This window comes from Macrotis lagotis, chromosome 4 (assembly GCF_037893015.1).
Source record: "Macrotis lagotis isolate mMagLag1 chromosome 4, bilby.v1.9.chrom.fasta, whole genome shotgun sequence".
NCBI classification, from domain to species: domain Eukaryota; kingdom Metazoa; phylum Chordata; class Mammalia; order Peramelemorphia; family Peramelidae; genus Macrotis; species Macrotis lagotis.
In genome coordinates, this window is record NC_133661.1 from 149162070 (window position 1) to 149176171 (window position 14102).

The 14102-nt window shown below is 31.5% G+C and overlaps 1 protein-coding gene across 2 annotated transcripts in view; it reads right to left on the reverse strand.

The window, feature by feature from the left end:
- VPS13C (vacuolar protein sorting 13 homolog C) overlaps positions 1–14102 on the reverse strand; it is a 206026-nt gene that overhangs the window by 32691 nt on the left and 159233 nt on the right. For both annotated transcript variants that reach the window (XM_074234293.1, XM_074234294.1), the window contains exons 63-71: positions 13160–13293; positions 12741–12867; positions 9697–9932; positions 8165–8306; positions 4629–4769; positions 2813–2894; positions 2634–2703; positions 1619–1730; positions 1339–1452 (exon numbers count right to left, since the gene is read on the reverse strand). In XM_074234293.1, coding sequence (XP_074090394.1) covers positions 1339–1452; positions 1619–1730; positions 2634–2703; positions 2813–2894; positions 4629–4769; positions 8165–8306; positions 9697–9932; positions 12741–12867; positions 13160–13293 — 1158 coding nt within the window. The remainder of the gene's footprint in view (positions 1–1338; positions 1453–1618; positions 1731–2633; positions 2704–2812; positions 2895–4628; positions 4770–8164; positions 8307–9696; positions 9933–12740; positions 12868–13159; positions 13294–14102) is intronic.

The following is a 14102-nucleotide window of genomic DNA, read 5'->3' on the forward strand; positions in this document are numbered from 1 at the left end:
GTTTCATGGCTACACATTTTTAATCTACACCAAGTAACTTGCTTTCTCAATGGAGAGAGTGGAGTGGGAAGAAAGGAGAGAATTTGAAACTCAAGATTTTGGAAGTAAATGTTGAAACTTCCTTTTGGGTTTGTCTTTAAATTCCATCATCCAAGCTGGGGTAAGAATTTAAAAATAACATTTAAAAAATGGCTTGGATGATGGAATTTAAAGACAAACCCATAGCACCTATAGTTTTTACATTTCCTTCAGGTACATAGTACTTTTAAAATGGAAAACTGGAGTGGGGGGAGAATTATGAGTCATACTTTCTAATTTCAGTGTGCTTTAGAATAATAGGTAAACTTCTATCATCTCTAACAAAGTATCAGATTTTCTTTCAAAAAAGAAAAATGACCAAATTTGACTCTCTAATTGTGGCTAAGTACTCAACTAGATTGATTTATCAATTCAGAGCAAAGAGAGAATCAATGCTATATATATATATATATATATATATATATATATACATATATATATATATATATATATATATATATATATATATATATATATATAAAGAGAGAGAGAGATAGATATATACACACACATATATATAAACACTGACTCACATACACAAATATATGCATGCGTGTTTATGTGTGTGTGTATCTTTACAAGGAACTGTTATGCTCAGTCAGGTAAAAAAATGGACAAACAGATAGTTTGGAGGTATATACTCATGGACTAAAGACAGGCTCTTGAGAATTTTTTTCAAAAGGATTATCTGTCATTTTTGAAGCTTACTGCATGAGTTTGCAGTATTTGAATGGGTAATATACATAAGATATATTTCTCTAAGGAAGTTAAAAAAGAAAACTAAAAAGGAGAAAAGCATGGGGAAGCATAAAGTTCAAATTTAGGAAAACGGAAAAAATTTTGGAGAGGGGAAAAACATAGCAACAGTATACAATACCAACATCAGCATTTCACAAAATGATGAGGAAGTCCATTAAGATTTTCTGCTTAGACAGAACTTATTTCTGGCTACAATTGATCCATTAAATGTTGACTGACACTTCCATTCTTAATTAGGAAAAGATTTTGTCAGCTAGTTCTTTAACTAGTCAATGAACTAAAGGAGGCTATTAATTTAAGACTGAAGAATATGCAATAGTAGTTTCTTTGTAGGACACTGGATCATGCACGTTAAATATCACCATTTCCTTATCAGACAAATTCACTCTAAGTCTCTGAAATAAAATATATACCTGGACTAACTTTTTTTTCCAGATTTCGAAATGAATACTTGTTAGCTAATAATTTATTCCTCACATTCAGAAAATAGTTACTTCATACCTTAATGGGAGAAATATGGAAATGTTCAAAGAAACTGAGACTTGATATATCTGTCATGGATGTTTCCATTAATTCAGTGTTTAGAGCATCAATGTCTTGCTGGATTAATTTAGTCTAGAAGAAATGAAATGAAATCATTAACAGAAATTCTTGATCATATTTTCTTTTATAAAAATTCATTCATAAAAAAATTTCATATTAATTACTTAACACTTCATACTTACTAAGTAAGATACAGAAGTGCAAGTATATGAGACTCTCAATGAAAAAGTATTATTACCCGTTTCCTTTCAGCTTCAGGATCAGTGGGTGGTGTGAAAAGTGCAAGAACTGCACCTAAGAATCCTTGGTCAATTTTCAAAGCCATTTCTTGGATAAGAACCATAAAATACCTAGAAAAAAATGACAAATATAAAAATAAATAATAGCTTTTTCTATATACCTAATAACTGTACTACCATATTTTCAGCAATAATAAAAAAGAACTAGAACTACTAATCAATATTAATAGAGAACTGGGCACTTTTCTCCATTTCCTTATTTGAGTTTCACAATAGTCTTGTAAGGTAGGTCCTAGTTACATTTCTATACAGAAGATTGTATTTCTATATGAAGAAACTGAAACCCAGAGAAGGAAAATCAGTCCTAGGTCAATGATTTTCTGTTTCGGTCCAAAGGCCACAGCAGATGACTGCTATTTCATCTGCTAAGGGATCTTTGATTAGGTAGTTAAAAGGGGTATATGTGTAGGTGGAATGATCTATAAGCATCATTACTATCACAATTTAAATGCCATTACTAAACTAATTATAGAAATCAGATCTAGAAGACCAACAACTGCCATATATTCATTTCTCATCAGAAATACAAATACAAAAAAAAAAAAGGCAGCTCCTGCTCTCAAGGAGCATATGTTCTAACACATAAAAAGAGAGGCGAGTAGAGAGAAGTTACCTATAAGTGATCAAAGTCCAGGGAAAGACGAAACATAAAAGATCTGAGTCCTTGTCAAAAAGTGCTCAGAGCACTGAAACACAAAACTATAAAACTATAAATTAAAGAGAAAGTACCAATCAACTTCAGTATATGGTTTCCACAGTTCAAAATTCCTATATCAAAGGAAGCAAAGGTCTAAAACAAAAGATAGCAATCATCAATATAAAGCAGATTACCATTCAAACAGGAAAGATTTCTTATTATAAATTGGTATCTCAAGAAGTTGACCCTGACTTTATCAGAATGCATAATAGCAATATCTATGTAGACATATATTAAAATCTCTTTAATTTACTTACTTGAACTGTAGCACTTTACTGTATTCATTAAATCTTGTAATGATGCTAATATCAATAAAGGGTTTAGGCTCTGAAAGGTAAAAGAGAGAAAATAATTGGTCTCTATACCAAAAAAAGTTAATATTTAATGCCTTTAATAAGTAGGTGTACGTCAAATTAACTTTAATGTTTTCCTCTACCTGAATCCAAAGCAATGGACTTTGGAGGGGCTACAGGATGAAATGCAACTGGAAACATTGAACCTGGTAAGTGATTATCAACCTAGAAGAAAAAGAAAGACAAAAAGGATTAGAGTAACAATAAAAATTTTAAAAAGCTTTAATCTCAATCTCTCTCTCTCTCTCTCTCTCTCTCTCTCACACACACACACACGCACACACACATGCACACACACAAAAACACAACACATCTTTGTGCTCCATAAGAATTTTTCTGCTTTCATTTTATCTTTTAAAAATTTTTATTCTTATCTTCTATTTTTGCAATGCCTTTAGTTTCCAATATAATCTTTTTCCCTCTCTCCTAACTAGAAGATATTCCATATAACCACAAAGGAAGAGGAGGCAAAAAAAAATTTGTTTTTTTTTTATTAACCAATTCTATATAAAAATCCGTATTCACCCACAGAGGTATATTTTCTCAAACCCTACTGAGGGGTAAGTTTGGTAATTGTAATTATAGTATTTCAATTTTTTTTCCTATTTACATTATTTTTTTTTAAGGTTTTTGCAAGGTAATGGGGTTAAATGGCTTGCCCAAGGCCACACAGCTAGGTAATTATTAAGTGTCTGAGGCTGGATTTGAACTCAGGTACTCCTGACTCCAGGGCTGGTGCTCTATCCACTGTACCGCCTAGCCACCCCTATTCATATTATTCTTGTCGATGTGTATACTCTTTCTAAGTTCTGCTTATTTTTAAACTACTTCTGATCTCTCATGCTTCTCTATATGTTTTATATTCATCTTTTATAATGTAGCAATATTACATTACATTTCTGTACCACAATTTGTTTAGCTATTTCCAACCAATGAATATTTTCTTTTCTTCAATTTCTTTACTATCACAAAAAATGCTGCTAAAATATTTTGCTATACATCTGTATAAAATACTGTTTTAAAACAATTTACAAACTGTATCATGCTAAAGTTTACATGTTCATAATGTAACCAATACAAAGTATTTACATGTTCATAATGTACCAAATACAAAGTAACAAATACATAATGATTTGATGCTTAAGTAAAAAATGAGCAAAAGAGAGGATACAAAAAGGACTTGAGATAATGTATGAAATGATACAAGCAATGTGCAGGACTTATACATGAAGACATTAATACCAATCTTTGTAGCCATATGTCATATGGACATTCTAAAAGTAATTTATTGCCTTATACTGGAAATATTAATCAGAGAATATCAAGGAAAAAACTGACTTATTTCCAGAGACATTAGTGAAAATCTCTCATTATAAGTTAAATACAAATGGACAGAGGAAACTCAACTTGTTCAGTCTGGGGAAAAGTCATAAACTGCATAGATGTAAAGAGAATTCCCTGAACTTCCTCTATCTGGGAATACTTTCATGTGTCAAAGAGTACATTGTACAAAAAAAAGGGCTAAAAAAAAGATAAACAAAATATATTTTCAAAAAGTCCAATCCCTTCTCATAAATGATTAAGAAAATATCAAGAGATTTCAAATTCCATAGATTTTATACTACCACATAAAATATACACTTTTTTTTTAGCAAAATGGAGATTCTGGTCAAAATGAAGACTTCTAGTTTTTCTGCTTTAAGATGTATAAGTCAAGAGGTAAACAAATAAAATAGACTTCTATACCTACTGAAAAGAGTTCTTTAACAAAACTGAGAAAATTGAAAAAATGCAAACACACAATCAAAATCCAAATTAACATTTATTATGCTATCTTTAAAATCTAACTAATGCCTTCATTTTGATTAATTTTTACAAATTGAAGATAAAGAAAATTACCTGAATCCAGTACAACTGAGCCCGTAAGCTTCTTTGGTGAGGAGATTGCTTAAATTCAACATGGATACCTGATAAGAAGTCTCTCTTAATGCAACACCGGATTGGAACTCGCATTTCCATTGGAGATTTACTAAAATTTACCTAAAAATGGAAAAATTCTGTCATAACTGAATATTATTTTTGATTTACAAGTATTGAATTTACATAAGATCTCCTAGAGTAAGGGCAAAAACAACATCTAAGGAACAGATAGTATCATTATAACATAAGACTATTCAGTAATTTTGTTGAATCAAATGCAAATGTTGAATGCAAAAAGTAGAAATATATTTATATGTGTATATATATATATGTATATATATATACATATATATATATGTATATATATATATACAGATATATAGTCATATACCCATACTTATTAAAACTGCGGTAATCATTTAAAATTGTTTTACCACTTTTTGTCGTTGTTCTCCATACATGCTAACATTAAGGTCAACAATTTGATTTTTTAAAAGTATGACATTGTATTGAAGATCAAAGCTTATTATCTTCAATTTTTGAAAGAAAATAATGAGACTATAAAGTGAAGGTGAAGGGAGAGAACATGAAGCATGGGATACAACTCTTACAAAGTTAAAGAATCAAGAAATGGAATATATGTCATTTTTTTCTCTATAATGTGTTCCTTCTTCCGTTTTGATTCTTCTCTCCCAGCATGTTCAATATAGATCTATGTTTAGCATAGTTATAAATATAGAGCCTATGTCAGATTACTTTCTGTCAAGGGGAGGGGGAACAAAGGAAGAAAAATTGCAAAACTCAAAACCTAGGACAAAAGACTGGTAAAATCTACCATTGCATGTCATTGGGAAAATAAACCAATAAAGTATTTTTTTTAAAAAGGGAAAAGGGGGGGAGGGGCTAGGTGGCATAGTGGTTACAGCACTGATCCTGGAGTCAGGAGGACCTGAGTTCAAATCTGACCTCAGATACTTAATAATTGCCTAGCTGTGTGATCTTGGGCAAGTCACTTAATATCATTGCCTTAAATAAAAAACAAATTCAAAGGATAAAAAAAGACTAAGATTGAAAATTCTGAAAAAAAAAAAAGTGTGACATTTTCAAATCCATAGCAAGAAGCTCTATCAATAGGAACGAAATCTCACATTCAACTCTTATATACATTTTATTTTTGCTGTCAACTGAATTAACCATATAGATATTTATAAATATTACAATTTGTAAAAAACATAATCAGTTCAACAAACATTGGCACCTGGGGCAGCTAGGTGACACAGTAGATAGAGTGCCAAGTCAAGAGGACTCATCTTCTGAAGTTCAAATCTGGCTTCAGAAATCTAGTTTCCTAAACTGTAAAATGAGCTGGAGAAGAACAATTCAAATCATTCCAGGGCCTCTGCCAAGAAAACCTAAATGAGGCCAAGAAGAGTCAGTCACAACTGAAAATGAAGTGAACAACAACAATATTAAAGAACTCCAGACAGTTAAGCTGTATGTGTTTGTAGTTTTTTTATTTATATAACAAACCTGTATTTGATCTGTATATTAGAAACTAATGATCATGAGACTAAGAAGTGGAGGTGAAGGGAGAGAACATGAAGCATGAAATACAATTCTTACAAAGATAATCAGGAAATGGAATGCCATGTGCAAGAATGTCAATGTGGTCAGAATGTAGTGAATAAAAAGGAGTAATGATGGAAAGACATGTTGGAATTAGGTGAGGAAGGATTCTGTAAATGCCAACAGAAGAGTTTGTAGTTGATAGTAAGAGGCACTGGGAGTCACTGAAGCTCAATGATCAGATTTGTGATGTAATAGACTGGAGAGGGCTAAGATTGAAGGCAAGGAGATCAACGAAGAAGCTGTTACCACAGTCCAGGTAGAGGCGATAAAGGTCTTGTCTCTGGACTGTGGTCAGTCCCTGGAAAACGGTCTCCGCAGATGGAATAAATCAGGGTAAGGGTAACTGACAGGCCTCAAATCCATGAGTGAGACAATGGGATGTTTACAAACAGGGGAAGTCTTTTCATAGCAAAATAGGCAGGTGAGAACAGTTGGTTCTAAGCCAATAAGGAGCTGATTGAAGCAGGTGCTATGGATTGCTTGGAGCTTGCCAAGGACATCTGCTGTATCCTGGGTCATTACCAGTCATCTTGACTTTTGTCCTGTCATTGGACTTAGAAGACTCAAGAAAAAAGTGAGTCTGATGAATGTGCAAATCTGCCTCACTTAAATCCAATTCATATACAAGTCAAGACATCATCTATGATATCATTTGTCTTCTTAAAAATGAATAAAAAAAATAATAGTACAGATAGACCACTACTTTTAAAACAAAGTGTTAAAAAATAAAATATACTTGTTCTGTCCTAAATTCAATTAAGGGAAAAAACCTTGCAGAGTATTAAAAAGTTAAGATAAATATACAATTTTTAGTCTAAGAAGTGGGGCATGGGGGAGAAGGGAATGATTCTATTACACTTGAATAAGTGTATTCTCTATCATTTTAAAGAATAATTACTATCTATGCTACAAAAATTATCTTCCAAAATTGAAAAAAACACTCTACTAACCCTTTAATGAGACAAATATAGTTCTAAAAAATGAATAAGGAAAGGAAAAAGCAAAGAGAAAAGTGTAGGATAATACTGCTTTTGAATTTTAATTTGAAATGCTAATTTTTAAATTAAAATCTAAGAAAAGAAACCATAACAAAAAATCATTATTTTTTTTTACTATGACCAAGTTGGATGCTAGGAAAATAATTAGCATCATTATTTATATTGAAAACAAAAACCATCCTAAATAGTATGATTTTATAAACAGATGAAGAAAAAATCCAGACATTCATACATTCATATATCCTTAAAAAGCTACACAGGTTCAGTAGTGTTATATTTCAATACAAAAAAGTTTGTGTATGTGTACACACACACACAACACACACACACACACACACACACAAACACACATATATATGAAGTACATAGTTTATGATTGACATGTGGTATTCATTTATAAGTAATATACCATGTATAATGTCAATTTCTAGAAACATACACTTTTCAATTCAGAGAACATTTCAAGTTATTTTGTAGAGCCTCATTTTACAACTGAAGAAACTGAGTAGCAATTATCAAGTGATTTGTCTAAAGTAGTTAAATGGCAGAGTCAATGTTTGAACTCAGGTCCTTTAACTTTAGATTCTCTTACTGCTTCATCAAAATCATCTTTAAAATTCTTGAAAATCTCCCATGAGTATATACCATAATAGAACATTATGTGACAATTAAACTAACTGATTAAAATATCTAAAAAGGAGGAAAAAATCAATATTTGTAAATTTTCTGAATGAAATTGTTTTATTGCATATTGTGTCAAGCATTGTAATCCATATTTGAATCTTTCATAATGGTATTTTGATTCTCATCAATCCTATCAAAAATAATTAAAATAAATATATCTATACATTTTTTTACCTTAATATCACAAAATAAAATTAACTATACCTCAAGATTGCTGTCTACTTTAATCCATTCATGAGCATTCGACTGAAGAGATTTCTGATAGGCCTGCTCCAAAATAATTATTTGCTTTTGACTAAAAGGTTTCCACTTCCGTTTTGGCTTCATCTCCCAAACAACATCAGAGCTAGAATAATTAATTAATACAATTTATTTCAATAATATATGTATCTAATTTAGACATGCTACAAACATTTACACAAAATTTTCATCCATCTCTATCATTTTATGATATTTATTCTAAAGAATATATAAATTTTAGATATTTCAATAAATATTAAGATAAGAGTATGCTTTAACACAATTAACAATACTTTTCAACGGACACAAAAAAAATACAAAAGTTTTTCTAAAACAGAAGCACTTAAACTTTTAATGTATTATGGCAGTCTTATGAAACCTACAGACCATTCTCAGAATAATATTTTCAAATGCACAAAATAAAATGCATAGGATATTTTAGAGAAAACAATTAAACTGAAATAGAGCTATCAAAATTCTGAAAAAAATTCACAAATCACAGGCTAAAAATTTCTTCATTAAAATGTGTAAAGGCACATAAAAATAAATTATTTATATAACTGAAAAATTTAGTTATTCATAGAACTAATAAGACTAAAAGTATTTAAGGAACACTACTCAATGAAGATACTATTTAAATAAGAGAATGGGAAAAAATCTACTAACTTATGATTAATTTATTTTTCTTTATAAGAATGATATGAAAAGTTGGTTATATAGAATATATGAAAACTAATTTTAAACTATTGCCTTTACATCTTGCATATTTTCTTATGAGAGACCAAACGATCATTTAAACCTGATTTTCTACACAAATATTGGGGGGGGGGGGCTAGAGGGTAAAGAATTTTAAGAGCAAAAGGTCTGTAAAAGCAAAATCTTTACTAAATTTTTGGCATTAATAGGACTTTCATTTTTGCAATGTTCAAACGCATACAATTATATAAAGCACCTTGGTAGCTCCATTCAAGAATTAAAATAGTTTATTATAGCTTATGTTTTTCAGATAGCAACTTAATCCTAAAATAGTTTATTGAATTCAAGCATGTTTAAAAAAGTAAAATCAATTTTTGTGTGAGAGGAAACTTGACACAATGTAAAGTTGTGTGGAGAACCAAGATGACTTGGGTTCAAGGTGTTCCTTTGACTGGCCATGTAACCTTCTCCTAGAACTGTGCTTCTCAGTGCTTTTAGCATCTGAGTTGCAGGGAAGGTTCTGTCTTACATTAGGACTAGGAGTCTCTTCATAAAAAAATTCTCTATGCCATTGAAATCTTGAGTTTAGTTCCTTTGTCCCAACCCTTATTTTCTATGTGAAGCTATTGACTTAGAGATCTAAAAGAAGTAACTGACATCACTCTTATAAATCTTTCAAGGATTATAGATTAAGTAATTTAAAATTCAAAAAAAGGGACTTAAAACATGATTCTTAGTCAGATTATGTTATATATTTCCAACTCAATAACTTTTAAAAAAAAGGCTTTTTTCTTCTATACCTAGTTATTCCAATATATGAGATTTCCTGCTTATTTTCATTGTTAACTAGAGAAAGTCCAAGACTATGAAGTGACACATTTATTTCTTGATCAGCCTGTTCCATTTCCTCTGCTTGACGTGCTTTGGAAACCAATGCAACATCATCAGTAAAAAGCAGTACTCTTTGGCGTCCATCCAGAAATGATACCCAGTGTATCTGGATATTTGCGTCATATGGAAATTGTCCACATTCATCCTAAGAGAATAGAAAAAAATTCATTGAAAAATATATGTTTAACATATAAAGACTAAAGCAATTCAAGAATAATAATAATAATAACTGACGTTGATATAGTACTTTAATGACTGTCAAGCAGCTTTATATGTTTACTTCATTAGATCACAACCATTCAGTGTAAGTAGATAGTATTATCCATATCTTGCAGATTAGCAGCAAACTGTGGGTCAGGAGCTGTCACTTGAAAATCACATGACTAATTAATTCAAGAAGCAGGATTTGAACTTAGGTCTCTCTTAACTACAAATACTGCTCTCTTTCCAGTGAAAAGGTTACATGATCACTAGTGGAAGAAATTAAGTAAAATTACATTGCTTTTAAAATTAGAAGATTTCTTATAAAAATACTACTCTATAGGTAAATAGTTTTACTTTGATAAGTACTTTCATGTTTATCATCTTATATTCAGCCTCAAAAAACTAAGTAAAACAGGAGAAGCAATTATTATCTCTCCATTATGGAAGAAGAAATTTAAACAACATCATCTAGGTATTTTAATTAGTGGTAAAAGTGCATAAAATGAAGAACAGCAGCTGAAGTGGATAACTCACAACAGCACCTATGACAAAGGATTTTGTACCCTGTTGTTCCTGTGATATTTATAGACCCTAAAGTAATGGTTAAAATGCTGAGAAATCAATATGAGAAACAATTTCAAATATAACTTCATTTTACTCTATTACTGTTCCTTTATATGACAGTGCAATCAATCAAAATAACTATATTTCTTTTAAGCATACTGCCATGTAAATGAACTTTGATGATAAAGTTGACTTACTAACTTATTTATAAATCATTCTACTATTATGGATACATTTTATTTTCATTTCTGTACAAGTTTCAAAATAAAAATTAAAAGATGATCCTTTATTTGTTCAAAGAAATTAAGCCACACATCAAACCATATATCAAATACTGTTTTCAATTTTAGATTCATTTTAAGAACCACCTTAAGAAACTAGAGCAAATGGCAGAAGAGGGAATTGGGAATGTAATGTTTCTAATGTTCCTAAGAAGGTAGATATGTTGAAGGAACTGGGATATTTAGCCTGAGTAGAAGGGAATAAACATTTATTAAGGTTTACTACACATTAGGCTTTGTGTTTCGTGATGTACAAATATAATTTCTTTTGATCCTCACATAATAATCCTGGGAAATAAGTACTATCATTATTCCCATTTTATAGTTGAGGAAATTGAGGCAGAGGTAAAGTAACATTCCCAATTTCACAAAACTAGTGTCTAAGGCTAGATTTCAATACAGGTCCACCTGACTCTAAGCCTAGAGCTTGATCCACTGTATCACCTACCTGCTTTCTGGCTCCTGGAGCAAGAGAAGAAATATTGACAGCTATCTTCGATTATCTGAAGGAACTAACTATTGTTCTACAGGTAAGAATATGAGGGGAAAAAATAATTCAGCAACAGATGTGCAGAAGGTTACCTAGGTTCTCATTAATCACAACATTTCAGCATAAAATGGGTGACCAACTTTCAAGGGACTTTATAGATGGGACCCTTGTATTAGCTGAAAGGTTGAACAATGACAACTTTTTTTTCAGTTAATAGTATTTTATTTTTTCCCAAATACATGTAAAGATCTTTTGAAACATTTATTTTTTAAAGATTTTTGAGATTTCTCCTGCTCCTCCCCCTGCCTCAAGACAGCAGTAGTCTGATATAGGTTACACATGTACAATAATTTTAAACATATTTCCATATTAATGACTTAATTTTTACAGTTGTTATCAACTTGAAATATCTATGAAAAACTTTTGACATTTATTTGTCAAATGCAAAGTATTAGAGACTTTGATTATAAATGAATTCTTCAAAAAAAAAAGAGGCAACAATACAATTTCAGCTGTATTGGAGTTGAAGGCAGGGGATCTAGATTCAAATCCTCAGCTACTTACCAACTATGTAAACTCAGAAGTAGTCACTTAACCTCCTTAGGCCTTAGTTTTTTCAAATGTAAAACAAGAACACTGCACAAGATGACCTTTAACATACCAAACGCAGGATGTTTTAAGCAGAACCTCAGAGCCAAACACACCCTGATTATGTGGGGGCCAGGCCTGACTCAGATCAGCATCACTGGAACATAGGTTTGAAAATAAAACAAGGTCCCTGTAATCTATCTGATAATTAACAAAAGCCTGGAGAAAAGCATTCAGAGCAGAAAAAAGAAAGTCACCCAGGATATAGTCTTAATTCAATTAAAAATAGTTCTCCTGTATTGGTGCTGGTCACTGTCATCAGTCAACAACCTGAGTCTTATTCCCTTAAACCAATTCAATTTTGAAGGCAGTTTCAATATCTTTTAAGTAAAAATTATCTTGCATGGAAAGGATAGAAAAGGGCTTAGGAATATGCTTACATCAAAAATTTTGATATTTAACCAAATTTTCTTTTCACTTAGTTTTAAAACTATCTCTAACTCACCACTCCATCCCAATTTCTCTTAATCTGTAGACAAAAACTAAAGGAGTAAAATATCATTTTCCTCTTCAATTTCAAATGCATAATTACCTTATTATAAATATATAATTTGTTTATATATAGTTATTACCCAATTATATATATATATATGTATAAATTGTTTATATAGAGATAATTTGAAACCTTTAGTCCAAATGGAAATATCCTTCATATAAGTTGAAGTCATTCACATAGTCAGAAAGGATTTTGTGCAATCACCCTGTCCAGTTTCCTCACATCAAAAAATGCTTATATTTAACAGCATAATTTTGTTTGAAGCTATACCTTTAACAAGTCATGTACTCCCACAGTTTCTGCATATCTCCATGTCAGTTTTTTGGTACCAGTAGGATCTGCCCAAGCAAAGAGTCGGACTTGTCTTGGTAGTAAGACCATTTCTTCCTGTAATCCACTAAAGACAAAGTAGAGAAAAAGGGAAAATAATAAAGTGAAAATGGAGATACATGTAAAATGCATATTATTAATTGTAATTACAAATAACTCCCTATTTCAAGCCTTTTAATAATTCCCATTATTTCATTAAATGAAATAATTCAAGTTCATATCAGTTATTAAAAGGTAATATTCTTACTAGGTTCACTTAACAGCTAACAAAAGAAAAGTAAGAGCTGTGTTTGATTGAACAGGCACTAATTTGCAAAGAAAATTTAGAAATCTGTATTTCCTATTAACACTTTACATACCACTGTTTATACTGAAGAATATCCCATTGTGTATGGTTAATGATTAGGGCAGGTGCAGATCCTTCATGGTAATCAGAGAAAGTTATCACAGTTGAATGTTCAGCAATGTTCACATCTACCAAGATACCTCCATTCTATTACAAGGAAGAAAAACATGAGAAGTGTTTACAAGGAATTTACATTTATTTTGAAATAAAAATTTCTTTTCTCAAATACTTGCCAGATTCTATTTTATACAACACTATTTCATGAGATTTTCTTAAATTGAATACGAGTAAGTTTTCTTTAAAAAATAGCACATTAGGGGAGGAATCAAGATGGTGGTGTAAAGGCATGATTTCCCTGAAACTCATTCCACAAAAACTCCAAGTCTTCAAATTATGACTCTAGACAAAATTTAGAGGGGCAGAACCCACAGAAAGACTGAGTGATATAATTTCCCAGTCCAAGACAACGTAGAAGTTCTTTGGGAAAAGTGTGTTTACAAGGATTTGGAATTGGAAAAAAGCCCCAGCCATATCACAACCCAGGGATCACTAGGAACAGCTTGAAAGGGCAGTGAGAAAACTCTGCTGCACCAGAGAGTAGGTGTCAGAGCAGCCCTGCAGTGAGAACCTGCAGTAGGAATCGGGAATCAGGGAAGCCAGCCTGCAGCCCACAGACAATAAAGGAGATTGCAGAAATCTCTCTGCTCTCCCTGGGGCAGTACTCTGCTATTTGCCCACATTCAGATCCAGGTTGCTGTTTGGGTTTCCACAGTAAAGTAGCTAAGCAGGGACCCTCCTCACAGCTCCAGGGCAGAGGGGAGCATCTGTGGTCATGTACATATAAGCACAAACAAGAGATCATATGACCTTGAAGGAATAAAGGTCCTAGTGGGGTGTCTGAAAAAAAACCCAAAACTGAGGAAATGAACAAACAAAAGAAAAATATGAATATAACC